The sequence below is a fragment of the Spea bombifrons genome, chromosome 4 (assembly GCF_027358695.1).
Source record: "Spea bombifrons isolate aSpeBom1 chromosome 4, aSpeBom1.2.pri, whole genome shotgun sequence".
Taxonomy (NCBI): Eukaryota; Metazoa; Chordata; class Amphibia; order Anura; family Pelobatidae; genus Spea; species Spea bombifrons.
The window spans coordinates 25,873,326-25,888,954 of NC_071090.1; the positions used below are offsets into that span (position 1 = coordinate 25,873,326).

Consider the following 15,629-nt stretch of genomic DNA (forward strand, 5'->3'; position numbering starts at 1 on the left):
CAGGTTGAATGCATCCAACCATGCAAGGTCAATGGAGCCCAGCTCACTATTGAGAGTGATTAGTAATAAAAAAAAAAAAAAAAAAAAAAATTGGTCAAAAATGTTTAAAAAAAAATTAAAAAACTATGGTAACATGTAAAAATCCCCACTGTCACCAAAAAAAAAAAAAAAAATTTAATAAGCAAGTCCTAAAATTCTTTATCTTTACTAAAATTCCAGCATGGAAAGAGTTAAAATATTGGAATTACAAATGCCCATAGGGTGTCTAGTATTAAAAAATATATGATTTGATGGGGTAAATTGAATTGGCCGGGTTCAAAGATGTCCCAAATATGGGACATGGGGCAGATGTCTAAATGGCAAAAAATACACACCTCACAAAGGCGGCATTTTACTTCCCAAATAACCCTACAAACCCATGCATGGGGGGTATCACTGCGCTCAGGAGATGTTACTGAACACATATTGGGGTGTTGTTTGACACGGACATACACCAGGAGCGATAGATTTATACCTGAAGTCCAACACGTGTGAAAAAAAAAAAAAAAATGACTACCATAAATTTTCACTAAGGGTGGTGGTAAAATTAGTGCATGGAAAGGGTTAAAATACCAGCATTTCAGATGCCTTGGGGTGTCTAGTTTTTAAAAATATATGACTTGATGGGGTAAATTGCATTATCCGGCTTCAAAGATACCCCAAATGGCACATGGGGGGAAGAATTACCAGATTTGGAAAAAATGGTTTTGAAATGGCAAAACGCTACCTGTACTTATTGCCCCATAATGGGTAGAAAAAAGCAAAAAAACATAAAAACATTGGGTATTTCTAAACTCAGGACAAATAGTAGAATCTATTTAGCAGGTTTTTTCATTCGTTTTTGCAGATAAGTAAAAGTTTTCTGTTTAAAAAGTGAGAAAAAGTAATTTTTTAACAAAAAATCCCCATATTTTATCATTTTTTTATAGTAAATTAGATGATATGATAAAATGAATGGTATCTAAAGAAAGCCCTGTTTGTCCTGGAAAAAACAATATATAATATGTGTGGGAGCATGAAATGAGAAAGAAGAAAATTACATCTAAACAGTAACACTGAAAAACGTTAAAAGAGCCATTGTCCCGCAATATACTACGAGTAAAAACCCCTATTGTCCTTAAGGGGTTAAGGCATTCAGGAGGCAGAGTGGCGTATAGAGGGTTAAAAAGGCATTTCTGGAGGCAGAGTGGCGTATAGAGGGTTAAAAAGTCATTTCTGGAGGCAGAGTGGCATTAAGGGGGTTAAAAGGCATTTCACAGAGCACTCTGCCTCCAGAAATGCCTTATGCCCCCCATTTAACACTCCCCCATCCCCCCAAACTTACCGGTGCTTCTGACTTCCCTGTCACGTAGCCGGGGCAGCGTGTAGATCCCACGCACTTACGCTGCAGCCGGAAGGAGGCGTGGCTAGCAGCGGGGGTTGTCTGCGTCCATCACGCAGACCTTCCCCGACTGTCAGAGATCAGAGTTCCCCGCACCGGTGCGGCACCGGCACCGGGAATTCTGATCTCTGACAGCCGGGGAAGGACTGCGCGATGGACGCAGACAACCCCCGCTGCTAGCCACGTCTCCTTCCTGCTGCAGCGGAAGTTGTCTACGCGAATTGCGTAGACATCTACACGCTGCCCCAGCTACACACCGGGGACTCAGAAGTACCGGTAAGTGGGGCGGGCGGGGGGAGACAGGAGGATCCAGGTCCCCTGCAGCTGCGGGGGATCTGGATCTTAGTCGTCTCATAGTCAGACCTATTTGAGGTCTGATTATAAGACGACCCCGATTATAAGACGAGTGTCACGTTCTGCCCTGGCTGCGGAGCTGCATTTCTGTCTTGCTTTAGTTTCTCTGCTTTGCTTTGATCCATTCCTGGATTTCCTTTTGCTTTGTTCTATTTTCCATTCCTTGCTTCTGCTCCGGCTCTTTGCTTCAGCTCTGCTTCTTTTATTAGGTGTGCCCCACCTGTGTTCTGTTTGTCTCAGTCTGCAGTCTAAGGTATGTCTCAGTGCTATGTGTTTGGTTTACATGTTTGGTTTGTTTTGTATCTTTGTCAGCAGGGATTAGCGTTAGGACCCACCGTCATTGGAGTACTTTGGCGTAGTGGTGGGCTAAGCATACTATGGCCATATCATGTGACGAAATCTCCAATAGTTATCTTGTTGTCCTAGGCTAGTTTCTGTATTCATGTTTGTTTGTCTCTTATGTACCTTTGCCCTTCTTCCTTGAATCATCTGAGGATTCCGGTTCCTCTCTCCTCTCCCCATGTCCCAGTTAAGATTTCCTATCCTTGCTTAAAGGAAGAAGCGTCCGAGGGTTCCGGCTCCTCACTCCTTCCCCTGTGTTCCTTGCCTTCTTCCCTGTCCTTTGTTGTGCCCTGTACCATGTATGTCTTGTCAGGTTATGTTTATTCCTTGTCTTGTGCCTGTTTATACTTCGCTATTCATGTCATGTTTCTAGCCACTTCTCATGTATATCCTATATCATGTTTCTTGCCTGGTCTCCCTTTCCCTTGCTGTGTTATGTGTCTGCTACATTAACCCTTTGCCTAGCTTTCATTCTCCCAGCCTGCAGCATCCTGCTCGTGATCCGTGTGATATGCTTCATGCCTGCTCCAGGGTGCCTGCAGGATTCATTGTGTTCTGGACTCCATCTGCTGCCATATCAGGGCGCTGGTGTTTGGCTGCACTACCTAGGTGCTCAACGCCTGGGCGAGTGTGGTCACCCTGCAACCAGGCCCTGCCCCAGACTCCACTGCTGCATCGTGACTCCTGCAAACAACCATCGGGCGCGCTGGGTCCTTCCAGTCACCAGCTTGGACCCAGTCCGTGACAACGAGGGGTATTTTTCTGAGCATTTATAATCGAGTAAATACGGTAGTTCTTTTCTTTCATAATGGCTAATCGGTGTTGAGCAAAAAGTACTTTTGAGTATTTTGAAAAACCCATTTTTTTATTTTTAACACACACAAGACATTGCATATAAAGAGCATTCTACTATAAAATAGTAAATGTGGAGAAATCACAATAAACCCACTGAAACATTACTATTGATTCTTCTGCACATGACTATTAGCAACAAAATTACGCTTTCTACAGTACCTGCAGAAGCAATGGGTTGGCATTGAGCATTCTTAAAAATGATGGTAAATTATACTCTCTAGCATGTGTAACAAATAAACCCTAGAAGATCTGGGAAGAGAGAGGGATAGTGGTAAAACTACTGTTGTGACACATTTGCATCCTTTTGAATCTAATCTATCTTCTCTGACTTTCCATCTACATATAAGCTGGTAAATGGTTTGTCTCAAGAATACTTTTCTGTCATTTTCAATAAGTGGTCATCTTACCTGTACTTTATTAAAAAGTAGTCTGTCCCACAAGCTGTTGTTTCGTATAACGCCTCTTCGTACTTCAGCTTCCTTTCTTCTAGATGCAAATTCAAGAATCCAGCGTTTAATAGGAGTATTTGCTTGGCTAAATATCTGGGAGAAAAAGAGACACAGGTTTAGAACCATGTGTATAATCACAACCTTCAACTTTAAACTGCTTAAATTACAAACAAGCAGAGGTAGAGAAAATTGGTTTCTACAATATTAAAGTTGCCATACAGTTTATAAAAAGTTTTGAAAGTTTTGAAAGCAAATTTATTATTTAACAGTAAACCCCCCCAAAAAAACAAAACAAACCTTAACCTAGTAACCTAATTCATAACATCTGCAATCTACATGCACTATGGTTTATTCAGTAAATATTAAATATAAATATTAAAGTATATACATTACAGTTTTGTTTCCATTCTTTAAAAATGGTGCAACTGTTTGTTAATCCAGCAATAAGAGAAGTTTTATGTTTAATATTGATTTATTAATATTAAAGAGATAGTGTTTGCTGGCTATATTAATTTGCTATAGTCACAAAAATTAAACTTCCTGGAGATAAAGGTGAATAAGAGATAGTTTGCAAAATGTAGATATGGCAGATATGGTGATCCATTTACCAAAAAACTTACCGTATTGGCTCGAATATAGGCCGCACTTTTTTTCCCCACTTTAAGTTTTTAAAGTGGGGGTGCGGCCTATATTCGGGGTCTAGCGCCCGACGCCCGGGACATGCAGTCCCGGGCGCCGGGCAGGCAGCGGGGTTAGGATACAGATCCCCCGCAGCGGTGCAGGGGACCCGTATCCTACTCCCCGATACGCTCAGACAGCCTCCCCTGCCAGCACTTCCCACGGGGGGGGGGTGCCGGCACGGGAGGTTGTCTAAGCGTTTTACCTCTGCCCACCCCCGACTTACCGGAGCAGACTCCCGGGTGTCTTGCGGGACCGGCGGGAGACATCTACGCAATACGCGTATGCAACTTCCGGTACCGGTACCGGAAGTTGCATACGCGTATTGCGTAGATGTCCCTCGCCGGCCCCGCAAGACACCCGGGAGTCTGCTCCGGTAAGTCGAGGAGGGGGGGCAGAGGAGGACAGTGGCAGCATATCTCGGGGGGGGGGAGGAGGAGGACAGTGGTAGCATATCGGGGGGAGGACAGTGGTAGCATATCGGGGGGGGGAGGAGGACAGTGGTAGCATATCGGGGGGGGAGGAGGACAGTGGTAGCATATCGGGGGGGAGGACAGTGGTAGCATATCGGGGGGGGAGGAGGACAGTGGTAGCATATCGGGGGAAGGAGGACAGTGGCAGCATATCTCGGGGGGGGCAGAGTGGCAGCATGTTTTTTTTTGGTGCTTTTTTAAAGAAAAAAAACTTCTTTAAAAAAGCACCAAACTTTTAGGGTGCGGCCAATACGGTATTTTGCCACAAGACAAATTGTTGGGACAATATATATATGCAGATAATAGCAGAGCACCTTGTCATACATTCTGTTTAATAGTCTTGGAACAACAGGGAAGATTGTTGGTCTCAATGTCTTCATGTCATCAGATAAAAGACGGATGTCACCTTGAAAGAACCCAATTCTGCCTCCATGACAATATACTACCGACTGTCAAGATAGACAAACAAGCAAAAAATGAGTCACTAATTGGTCACAACAATGATATGTGTTAAGTTTTACTGTATGGTGAAACTGAAATCACAGTGTTAAGTTACAGTGCAGTGAATGCTGTTATTTTGATGCACTAAGAACATCAGAGTCTGGTTATTCTTCTACATACTGTATATGGAAGACTGAAATATTCACACAACTGGCTTGTCATAGGGCATTCATGTACTTTTTGCAGTAGTAGGTGTTTCCGAGGATTTGAGTTTCAGACAGGCTTAGTTGTCACTCTGTGAATGGTTATTTGTCCATATTTGCCACCCACAGGTGGTCCTTTAGTTGGTTTGGAGTTAGCACTAACTAGAGCAGAGTACTCACACACACAAATAAGACAAGCACGCATACAAAACACTGTCGGCGTCCAGCCAGCAAAGAGACATTCCAGTCATATGTACTTTAATGCACACAATAGCTTAGAATCACCTTTAAAGACACTCCAGTAAATGATCTTTAGTGCACAAAATAGTTTAGTGTCACATTTAAAGTATTATTTTACCTTTACATTAAGTATGTTTTGTATGCAGAGGAATTAATCAAAATGTGCTTCTGCTCTTATTTGTATTGCAGCAGAAGCATTTGGTCAAACCAGTCAGGAAAATATATTGCATCTATATTTTTGATGATGTTTACTAGTAAAGCTATTTTACTAAAGGATGATGATCTAATAAGTAATTCATGTGATGTGCATGCATTATCTGACCAAATTTGTATTCAGATTTACTGAGCTGGAGATAAACTAAAATGTGTTTGCTGTAAATGCAATAGTTATCAATTCTATATGTCCAAATGCAAATTACATTTCTTAAACCAAAAAAAAACCAAAAAACCTTCTTTCATAACTTGAAGAGAAATGTAACCCTGGAAGCATGGGTTATGAGTCGCTACATTATCTTACATTACATTATCTTGTCATTTTCATAAGTTTAAATCACTTTACGTATCAAACTTGTTGATATTGTGCGTTAATATAACAGTATCTCATGAAAGTTATTACATTCCAGGAATGGACAGGTATTATAACATATGAATATTACAGAAGGATTTCCAGTTTTGCTATAAACACGTTTCAAGTATTAGCACTTCCCTATTTGAGTAGTACAACCAGCAATAAATGTTCTTTTGGTTACTTTTCATTATCATAGCAGTCTTAATTGATTTCTGGGTTACAGATTATCCCAATGAATTAGAGAGAATTTGATTTGGCAAAGCCAGATTCTTGGCCAGAATCACCATTAGACCTTACCTGCACCATTCTCTCAAACATGTGTGCTAAAGGCAAATAGGAAATGTGTACATCCTCAGATGTTGGGGACCACTGACTCTGGAAAGAAAAAAAAACACAGGCAGCCCAACAAGGCCAAGTCAGGTCAGGTCAGCTCCTTACCTGTATAACTCTCTCAAACATGTGAGCCAGAGGTAAGAAGGAGATGAGCACATCGTCCTGTTTCGGAAATATCACTTTCTGCAGGTGAAGGGCGTGGGAGACAGAAAAGGAGAGAAACACTGACAGGAAGACAAGAAAGTCATAAAACAATAAAGAAGAAAAATGGCAGCTGGGAGGACCAACAAGGGTAAGGACTGTCAATTGACAGAGGTAGGAAGAAGAGAGCAGCATACAGGATACAGTGTTAGGCCACAGTGTCAATGAAGCTAAAGACTGTTAGCAGGCAATAGTAAACAGTAGGGACAGTAGTGAAACACTAAAGAATGATTCCCACTCAAAAAGGACTATGCATGGGTAACCAATATGTCACTCTTCAGCTGTCCTATAATGGAACTTCCACAATTTTCAGTACTTACAGTGGCAAAGTCCAGCAAGAGCTGGGTAGCGACATGATGGTCCCCAGCAATCATCGATGTGCTTTTTGTTCAAGGAAATTTTCAAGTTTTATATTGGAGGTTTACTAAATTACATGTTATTGTCATAACTGTTATATGTGTCACGTTTGTAATTACCAAGAAGATAAGCCATCTCCTTACATAGGACGGTTATTGAAAGGATCAACATTAATATGGTGCTTTTAACCTGACAGAAAAGACATTTAGCATTTTAGGGTTCATCACTTCATCAGCTTCACAATTCATTATGAAGGGCCAACACTAGCAAGCTTTTACAACATGAAGGGCTTAGCTTGGCCTATATTGTGTATAATTCAACAGGTCAAAAAAGCTCTTCCAGCATCTCAATGGGGTTTTACCTCTATAATGCATGTAAAGTGAACGAGTAAAAACTAGACTTGGAAACATGAAAACGAACACAAAGGGTGCGTTTCCATTGTTCAGCCCGAATACCAATGAACCAATGGCCTCCCCAGGTGGAGTTTCGCCATCAGGAGTTAAAGGTCTGTACGAGCGACTGTATTGGTCGCCAGCAGGGGGCTGACATCAATCAATGAAGAGTAGCTGCACTAAACTGGTTGATGGCAGAGGAGGCCCCTGCCAGCGACCAATAGAGTTGCTCGCACATACCTTTAAAATACTGGCGCCAAAGCTGCCTCGTACCACGTTAACCCCGTATTAACCCCTTCTAAAAAATAAAATAAAAATGAAGAAAAAAAAACAAACATGATGAATATACACGGATATTCACCCGAACCAAACACAGGAACAGGCGAATATTCGTGGAATATGAAGATTTTTTTCCTCAAGAATACGAACATGAAGAGTTGGCCGGTGCCAAAGTCTAGTTGAAACAATAACCCTCTGGCAAATTCTCCTGTCAACTTTCCCTTTGGTTAAAAAGATCCCTTAGTTGTATGGTTCAATGAACATTCATAATAGCTCTGCACAAATATATGTATTATTTAGGAGCCAAACAATAAAAGAGCCATGCAAATGGTTGATCTTACTTCTGGTATTAAAATGCACACAGGATCTACATTGGAAAAGATTTCAGAAAAAATAATCTATCATTACATTATGAATATTACCATCTAAGTGGCAGGAACCCTGAAAACCTTTACAGTAGGAAATATCTTAAGGACTGGCACAAGGAACAGGGCATAACATCATAGTGACATTTGTTTAATTCGCCAAAGAACAATTTCTATCAGACTCATTGTATTCTGACTATAGTTAAAGGGAGATGGAGGGCCAAGGGTTGCTCTAGTTTCACTGATGACTAGAAAACTATAAACATGGCCTTAATATTCCATTGCAAAGGCAACTATTGCTAATAAATGTAACTGCAAGCAAATAACCCTAAGCATCGGTATATAATTACTGCTGTTTATAACCTATGCCCAAATATTCACCTCTGTCACTTTTAAAAAGCCGGAAAAGTCAGCCACCACATTACCATGAGTTAGCATGGCACCTTTGGGATTGCCTGAAAGAAAGTAAAAATGGACAATAAATCACAATGTACACAACAATTTGCATAAGAACCATTTAGATTTTTTTGTACATGGCTGGTAAAAGTAGGTTAAAAAAACATTTCCATCACGACAAGCTGTAACGGAATGGACCTTGTTGGATGAAACACCAGCCAAATACCGTATTTGCTCGATTATAAGACGAGGTTTTTTTAAGAGCAAATGCTCTGAAAAATAACCATCGTCTTATATAAGGGACACTTTTTTTTTTTTTTTTAAATCGCTCTCACAATTGCACTTTACAATGTTGCGCTTGTATTGCCCCTTAAGAAAAAATTACTGCAGTTTTCCTGAAGTAATACTGCAGTTTTTTGGACATGAAAAAACTGCAATACTGCACTTTTACTGCAGTATTACTGCACATTTACTGCAGTTTTACTGCATTTGTACTTCACTGTACTGCAGTTTTACTGCAGTTATTTTTGTACGGAAGTACAAATGCAATAAAGCTGCAGTGCATTGAAGTACAACTGTAGGTTTGCAATATAAAAAAAGTGCAGTAAATGTGCAGTAATACTGCAGTAAAAGTGCAGTACAGTGAAGTACAAATGCAGTAAAACTGCAGTAAATGTGCAGTAATACTGCAGTAAAAGTGCAGCATTGCAGTTTTTTCAAAACTGCAGTATTACTTCAGAAAAACTGCTGTAATTTTTTTGTAAGGGCTTAAAACACACTTCATTTTTGTCAACACAGTTTGCATATTAAAAATAACCAACACATTGAATTGAATTCCCATGAGGCTCAGCCAGACGTACTACTCAGCCATACATACTACCATGATGGTGGTGGGAAGTGCAGTTAACAGTAGATGCTAGCTGTGAATTACAATTCCTATGATGCCCAGCCAGCCAGGTGTCCACCATGACTAGGCATCATGGGAGTTGTAATTCACAACTGACACCTGTCACATCATCTGCTGTTAACTACAGCTCACATGAGACTCATTGGAAGAGTAGTCCACAGTAGCAGAGATTCTTTTTTTAATTTAAAAAAAAAAAAGGTTAATGTTATCCTCCCTCCCAGGACCCTTACACACTGCCTTTACACACACCTGCCCATAAACACACATATACACATACCCTGCCCTTACACACAACTGCCCATAAACACACATACACTGTCCTTACACACACATATACACTTCCCTTACACACACACACACACATATATACACTTACACACACACACATATATACACTTACACTGCCCTTACACACACATGTACACATACACTGCCCTTACACACACACATACACATGCACTGCCCTTACACACACATATACACATGCACTGCCCTTACACACACATATACACACACCTGCCTTTACACACACATATACCCATACACTGCCTTTACACACACATACACACACACTGTCCTTACACACACACATACACTGCCCTTACACACACCTGTCTTTACACATACATACACACACACTGCCTTTACACACATACACATATACACTGCCCTGACACACACCTGCCTTTACACAGCAAGGTCTGAAGTGACAGACCTCGCACTCCCTAATGTTGACTAGAGGGAGAGTGTGATCTCCCAACTATTCCTGCAGGCTGCAGCTGCTGATCGGATGGCTATGCACCCCCTCGCGGCTGCACCCGAGGTGAGTACCGCTCTCGCCTCACCCTTCCTCTGCCCCTGCAAAGGCGGGACAGAGTCCCAAAATCAGGACTGTCCCGCCCAAATCGAGACAGTTGGGGGGCATGCCAGTAACTCCAACAGCAGCAGATGCCAATCAGCTAGATTGGAGTACTGGGCCTATACTCTTGTAAGCAGTTAACTCTTCCTTCACGGAACCGCTTATACACACCATCACATAGGCTCTCTTAGTGCATACCTATACCTCAATCACATTATCAGAGGTTTATGGAAAATAAGGCATATGCACACGTGTGTTTCCAGGCACTGGGAGCACGTGTCCCTCTTAAATCACTGTACCTAGTGGGAACTCCCTTGTAAAACAGAATTGGATAAAGGGCTAATTTGGAATATTGTAGCCCTAGAAATCCTGATTTGATGTATTTCTCCATTATAAAACCTTTATAGACACTTTTCTAGACTTTTGAGTCTCAACTTTGTGAGGGTACTGTTAAATAATTTAAATACAATAAAAGTTAAAATATTATATAATGAGCATAATCCATGTTTTTTAAATTTAGGATCAATAATAACCTCCTGAGTAAAAATGGAGTGTCGTACATAGTGACGGACCCTGTAGAGAGGGATGGTCTCTGCCGTCAATAGTTCCAACGATCTCCTATGGTCCCCTTGGTATACTCCTTATTTCTAGTAACCAAGTAGTTACACTCCACGATGAAGTATCCCTTGTCCCCAAATCATAGACACGTTCTTAGGCTTGAACAAGTAAGAATCTCCTTTATTGTACACCAAACACCAACTTTCTTTGGTGACTATCTTGAAAAGAACAATACATAAATACATTAGCTTAAACACTTTAACCGGCACCAATCAGGAGAGAGCTAGAACAGGGAGCAACCAATCACAGCGCAGGGGGTGTGGTCAGGGGTGGCCCACGTTCCATTAACTTAGGGACCAATCAAAGGGGGGCTACCCTCCCTACCATATATGTATATCCGGGGGTGTAGCTGTAGTAACCAATAGGGAAGGTGCCTACCTAGCAGACCCCTACAACCTTGCCACAGATACTCCTGTGACATAGTTACATAGTTCATAAGGTTGAAAAAAAGACCAAAGTCCATCAAGTTCAACCTATATACATATTGTGTCAATACTGTGTTGATCCAGAGGAAGGCAAAAAACCCTTATGAAGCAGATGCCAATTGCCCCATACCAGGGGGAAAATTCCTTCCCGAGTCCAAATATGGCAATCAGAATAAATCCCTGGATCAACGTTCTGTCCCTATTAATCTAATATCCATAACTTGTAATATTATTGCTTTCAAGAAACACGTCCAGGCTCCTTTTGAACTCTTTTATTGAGTTTACCATTACCACTTCCTCTGGCAGAGAGTTCCATAATCTCACCGCTCTTACTGTAAAGAACCCCTGTCTGTGCTGGTGTAGAAACCTTCTTTCCTCCAGCCGTAGAGGATGTCCCCTTGTTATAGATACAGTCCTGGGTATAAATAGGTCCTGGGAGTGATCTCTGTACTGCCCCCTTATATATTTATACATAGTTATTAAGTCCCCCCTAAGCCATCTTTTTTCCAAACTAAATAACCCTAATTCTGATAATCTTTCTGGGTACTGTAGTCATCCCATTGCCCTTATTACTCTGGTTGCCTGTCTTTGAACCCTCTCCAGCTCCACTATATCTTTCTTGTACACTGGTGCCCAGTACTGTACACAGTATTCCATGTGTGGTCTGACTAGTGACTTGTACAGTGGTAGAATTATTTCCTTGTCGTGGGCATCTATGCCCCTTTTGATGCACCCCATGATTTTATTTGCCTTAGCAGCAGCTGCCTGACACTAGTCGCTACAGGTAAATTTACTGTTAACTAAAACTCCTAAGTCCTTTTCCATGTCAGTCGTCCCCAGTGTTTTCCCATTTAATACATATTCCTGGATTTTTCTTCCCCATGTGCATAACCTTACATTTATCTGTGTTGAACCTCATCTGCCACGTCCCAGCCCAAGCCTCCAACCTATGTAATCGTGCACTGTCCTCTATTGTGTTAACCACGTTACAGAGCTTAGTATCGTCTGCAAAGATTGATACTTTACTATACAATCCCTCTACAAGGTCATTAATAAATATATTAAAAAGAATAGGACCCAAAACTGACCCGTGGTACCCCACTAGTAACAGTCACCCACTCAGAGTATGTACCATTAATAACCACCCTCTGTTTCCTATCACTGAGCCAGTTACTTATCCACATACACACATTCTCCCCCAGCCCAAGCATTCTCATTTTATGTACCAGCCTTTTACGTGGCACCGTATCCAACGATTCACCCCGATCCAGTCTTGAGCTCACCTCCTCATAAAAGCTGATCAGGTTAGTTTGACAGGACCGATCCCTTGTTAACCCATGCTGATATGGAGTCATACATTTATTTTCATTGAGATACTCCAAAATAGCATCTCTTAGGAAACCCTTAAACAGTTTACATACATTAGCTTATAATAAACTGCACAGGCGTTTACCTTGCTTGTGTACGGAGACACGGATACATGCAAGATGTCATTGCACAAGAGTAGGAGTTGAAAACACCAGTCAAGATAACATTCTATACAAATTGTTTTGCAAATTGCAATTTCACATAATTTCTGCAAAACATAACTATGTCCAAGAACAAATTGGCTTTTCACAAATACCATGAGTTTGTCCATATATAACTGAAAGTTGTTACACAAATGGATGGTGGTAGGTGGAATTAGAAATTTTATATATGGTGCTTATTTTACCTATTTTGGGTTCATTTTCCGTTAAGGTATTCTCCAAAATCTGTTTCCACTAAGGTGAAAAAGTATTTGTAATAATAGCAACCTTTTCAATTCCTATCTTATTAAATGGTAAATGTTTTTGAAGAGGGAGAAATGTAAGGAAAATAATTAGCACAGGAAATTTAGATCTTTCTTAAAACATCATCCAGATTCACCTAGACAAAATAAGTTAATAATCCGGGTTGGTTTTAAATAATTAAATACACACACACACACATTCCTCCACTACAGAAATTACACTTAGTTACAGACCACAAATGAATAGTATAACGTACCTGTGGTACCACTGGTGAAACAAACAATGGAAAGGTCTTCAGGTTTTGGTGGCTGTGAAAAACAGATGTTTTAAGCAGTTTGTCTCAGCAGCACTATACCAAGATCGTGTGATCCATAAATTGTAAGCTCAAAAGAGCAGGACCTGCCGTACCAGTGTGACAATGGTATTGTCAATTTTAAATTGTCTGTTAAATATGTGTACTGTCCCAGTTGTAACAGTGCTATAGAATGTACTGGTGCTATATAATGTAATGTATTATGTCATATAGTTCTACAAAGATCACAGAAGTAGCTTTGTTAGAAGCCGACTGTCATCAACAACCTGGAAACAGTACAACTCTGACTCAGCAACACACAGGCTCCAGGAATAGCAGAGATGGCCAAACTACTTTGACTGTCTGCTTATACTATGATCATATGTCTCCAAAAGACCCACTTTAAAATGAGATATTTACTCGTGTTTCAGCCTGAATACTGATCATACACAGCCGCCACATTCACAAGCATGGCGTAATATAAACACATAACTCACCACAGGTGGTCTCATGTGCTTTTTTCCACATTCCTAAATACAAAAGGGCAAATGATTAAAGATTAATGACAACATACCCATCACATATGTATAATCTAGTTGTATCCTGTTAATATTTTTCTAGATACACCTCCTTGCTTTTATATCCCTTAAGCAAATACTCAAGTAAAGAACAACAGGAAAAAAGATGAATGTTAGTGGGCCAAAAAGGATTGCAGAACCACCAACTTACTACTGAGGGGAAGAGATGATTCCCTATGGATTAGGCCTCTCGATCACTTGAAAGGTTAAGGCTTGCTTCACGTTGTTCATTGGGAAAAAAATCTCAAACAAAATAAACTAAATATCTGATCTCTAAAAAGCATACCTGGGAACTCCCATTTCACACCTGAATTCTCCAACTCTCAGGACCTCCAAGTCTCGGCCAAGCTTTAGCTTAACATATTGCTGACAGGCTCCACTCCCCACCCATTTCCCCTTTAAATAGGAGTATGGCCACTACATCAGCACGAACACCCACCAATGTATGTGAGACCACCCGCCGACATTAGCGGGTAGTCCTGGAAGCGTCCCAAAAGGGTAGACTATGGCTAACCGGAGCCCAAAAGTCCCCCGGTATGGGACTAAAAATAAACAAAGATTAAACACATAAAACACATACTGTACCAAAGTAAAATCCATAGGAATTTCCAGATGTTAAAAAGCCCTTGTGAAAAGATATTCATGAAATTTGAAGTTCACTTTACCGTACTTACTCCTGAGGATACCATCCATTTGTATCACGTGGCAGGGAAGTTGTTCAGATACTTTAGGACACGAGTAACGAGTTAGGTTGTTACTAGACAGCAAACTATGGATTTTGCAGATACGAAGGCCATTTTAGGATTTTTAGATTCTCGTTCATTTTGTCTAAACTGCTGATAATATTAAAATCAATAGATGTGCATGAATTTTTAAAGAGTGGTAATTACGTGTAAATTAAATTAAGAATCACCTCTAGTTCCTGCATTGTCTGAAGGCGCACTGAACAACTTCTTCCTCTTTGTACTAACTGCTGATCTACTGGGTCCATAAGAACTAGTGATCTGAGCCCTGGTGTCTCTCCTTTCTCCACGTGGTCCAGGAGAAGTCTGGCTTTCTCTGGCTTGTCACAAATCACTGTAGAAATATCGGCTGCCAAAAAATGTTATGTTAATCTCTGAACAGTGAGAAACAAACATATGCCACGAGTTTAAATAAACCTTAAAGGTAAAGTAAGATCTCAGAATTTCACACACACACACACACACACACACACACACACACACACACACACACACACACACACACACACACACACACACATATATATATATATATAGATAGATATATGGATATATAGATATTTATATATATATAGATAGATAGATAGATAGATAGATAGATAGATAGATAGATAGATAGATAGATAGATAAAAAAGAAAAAGAAAGTACAACCTCTTTGAATTCTATGATTTTACGTGTCAGGACACAATAACAATCATCTGTTCCTTAACAGATCAAAAAATTAGTTAAACGCAACCTCAGAACAACAAAGACACATTACACCATGTAATTTTTTATTCAACACAAATAAAACCAAAATACACAAGATATGTGTAAAATCACCTTATGATCCAATAGCTTATAGAACCACCCAGCAGCAATAAGTTGAAGTAATCGATTTCTTTATGACTTTACCAGCCTCTCAGATCGTTGAGGAAATTTGGTCCATTTTCTTTACACATTTCTTTACAATGATGCTTCACGTCATTGAGGTTTGCGGGCATTTCTTTATGCACAGCTCTCTTAAGGCCCGGCCACATCATTTCTGGACTTTAACTGGGCCATTGCAACACCTTGATTCTTTTCTTTTTCAGCCATTCTGTTGTAGA

At 40.5% G+C, this 15,629-nt stretch overlaps 1 protein-coding gene across 3 annotated transcripts in view; it reads right to left on the reverse strand.

Annotated features, from left to right (window-relative positions):
* Positions 1 to 15,629, reverse strand: part of ACSL6 (acyl-CoA synthetase long chain family member 6) — a 147,562-nt gene that overhangs the window by 19,817 nt on the left and 112,116 nt on the right. For 2 of the 3 annotated variants that reach the window (XM_053461941.1, XM_053461943.1), the window contains exons 7-13: positions 14,711 to 14,889; positions 13,717 to 13,749; positions 13,184 to 13,235; positions 8,332 to 8,405; positions 6,321 to 6,398; positions 4,886 to 5,020; positions 3,379 to 3,513 (exon numbers count right to left, since the gene is read on the reverse strand). In XM_053461941.1, coding sequence (XP_053317916.1) covers positions 3,379 to 3,513; positions 4,886 to 5,020; positions 6,321 to 6,398; positions 8,332 to 8,405; positions 13,184 to 13,235; positions 13,717 to 13,749; positions 14,711 to 14,889 — 686 coding nt within the window. Of the gene's footprint in view, positions 1 to 3,378; positions 3,514 to 4,885; positions 5,021 to 6,320; positions 6,399 to 6,461; positions 6,540 to 8,331; positions 8,406 to 13,183; positions 13,236 to 13,716; positions 13,750 to 14,710; positions 14,890 to 15,629 lie in introns of all 3 variants that reach the window. The other variant, XM_053461942.1, reaches the window with a different exon arrangement.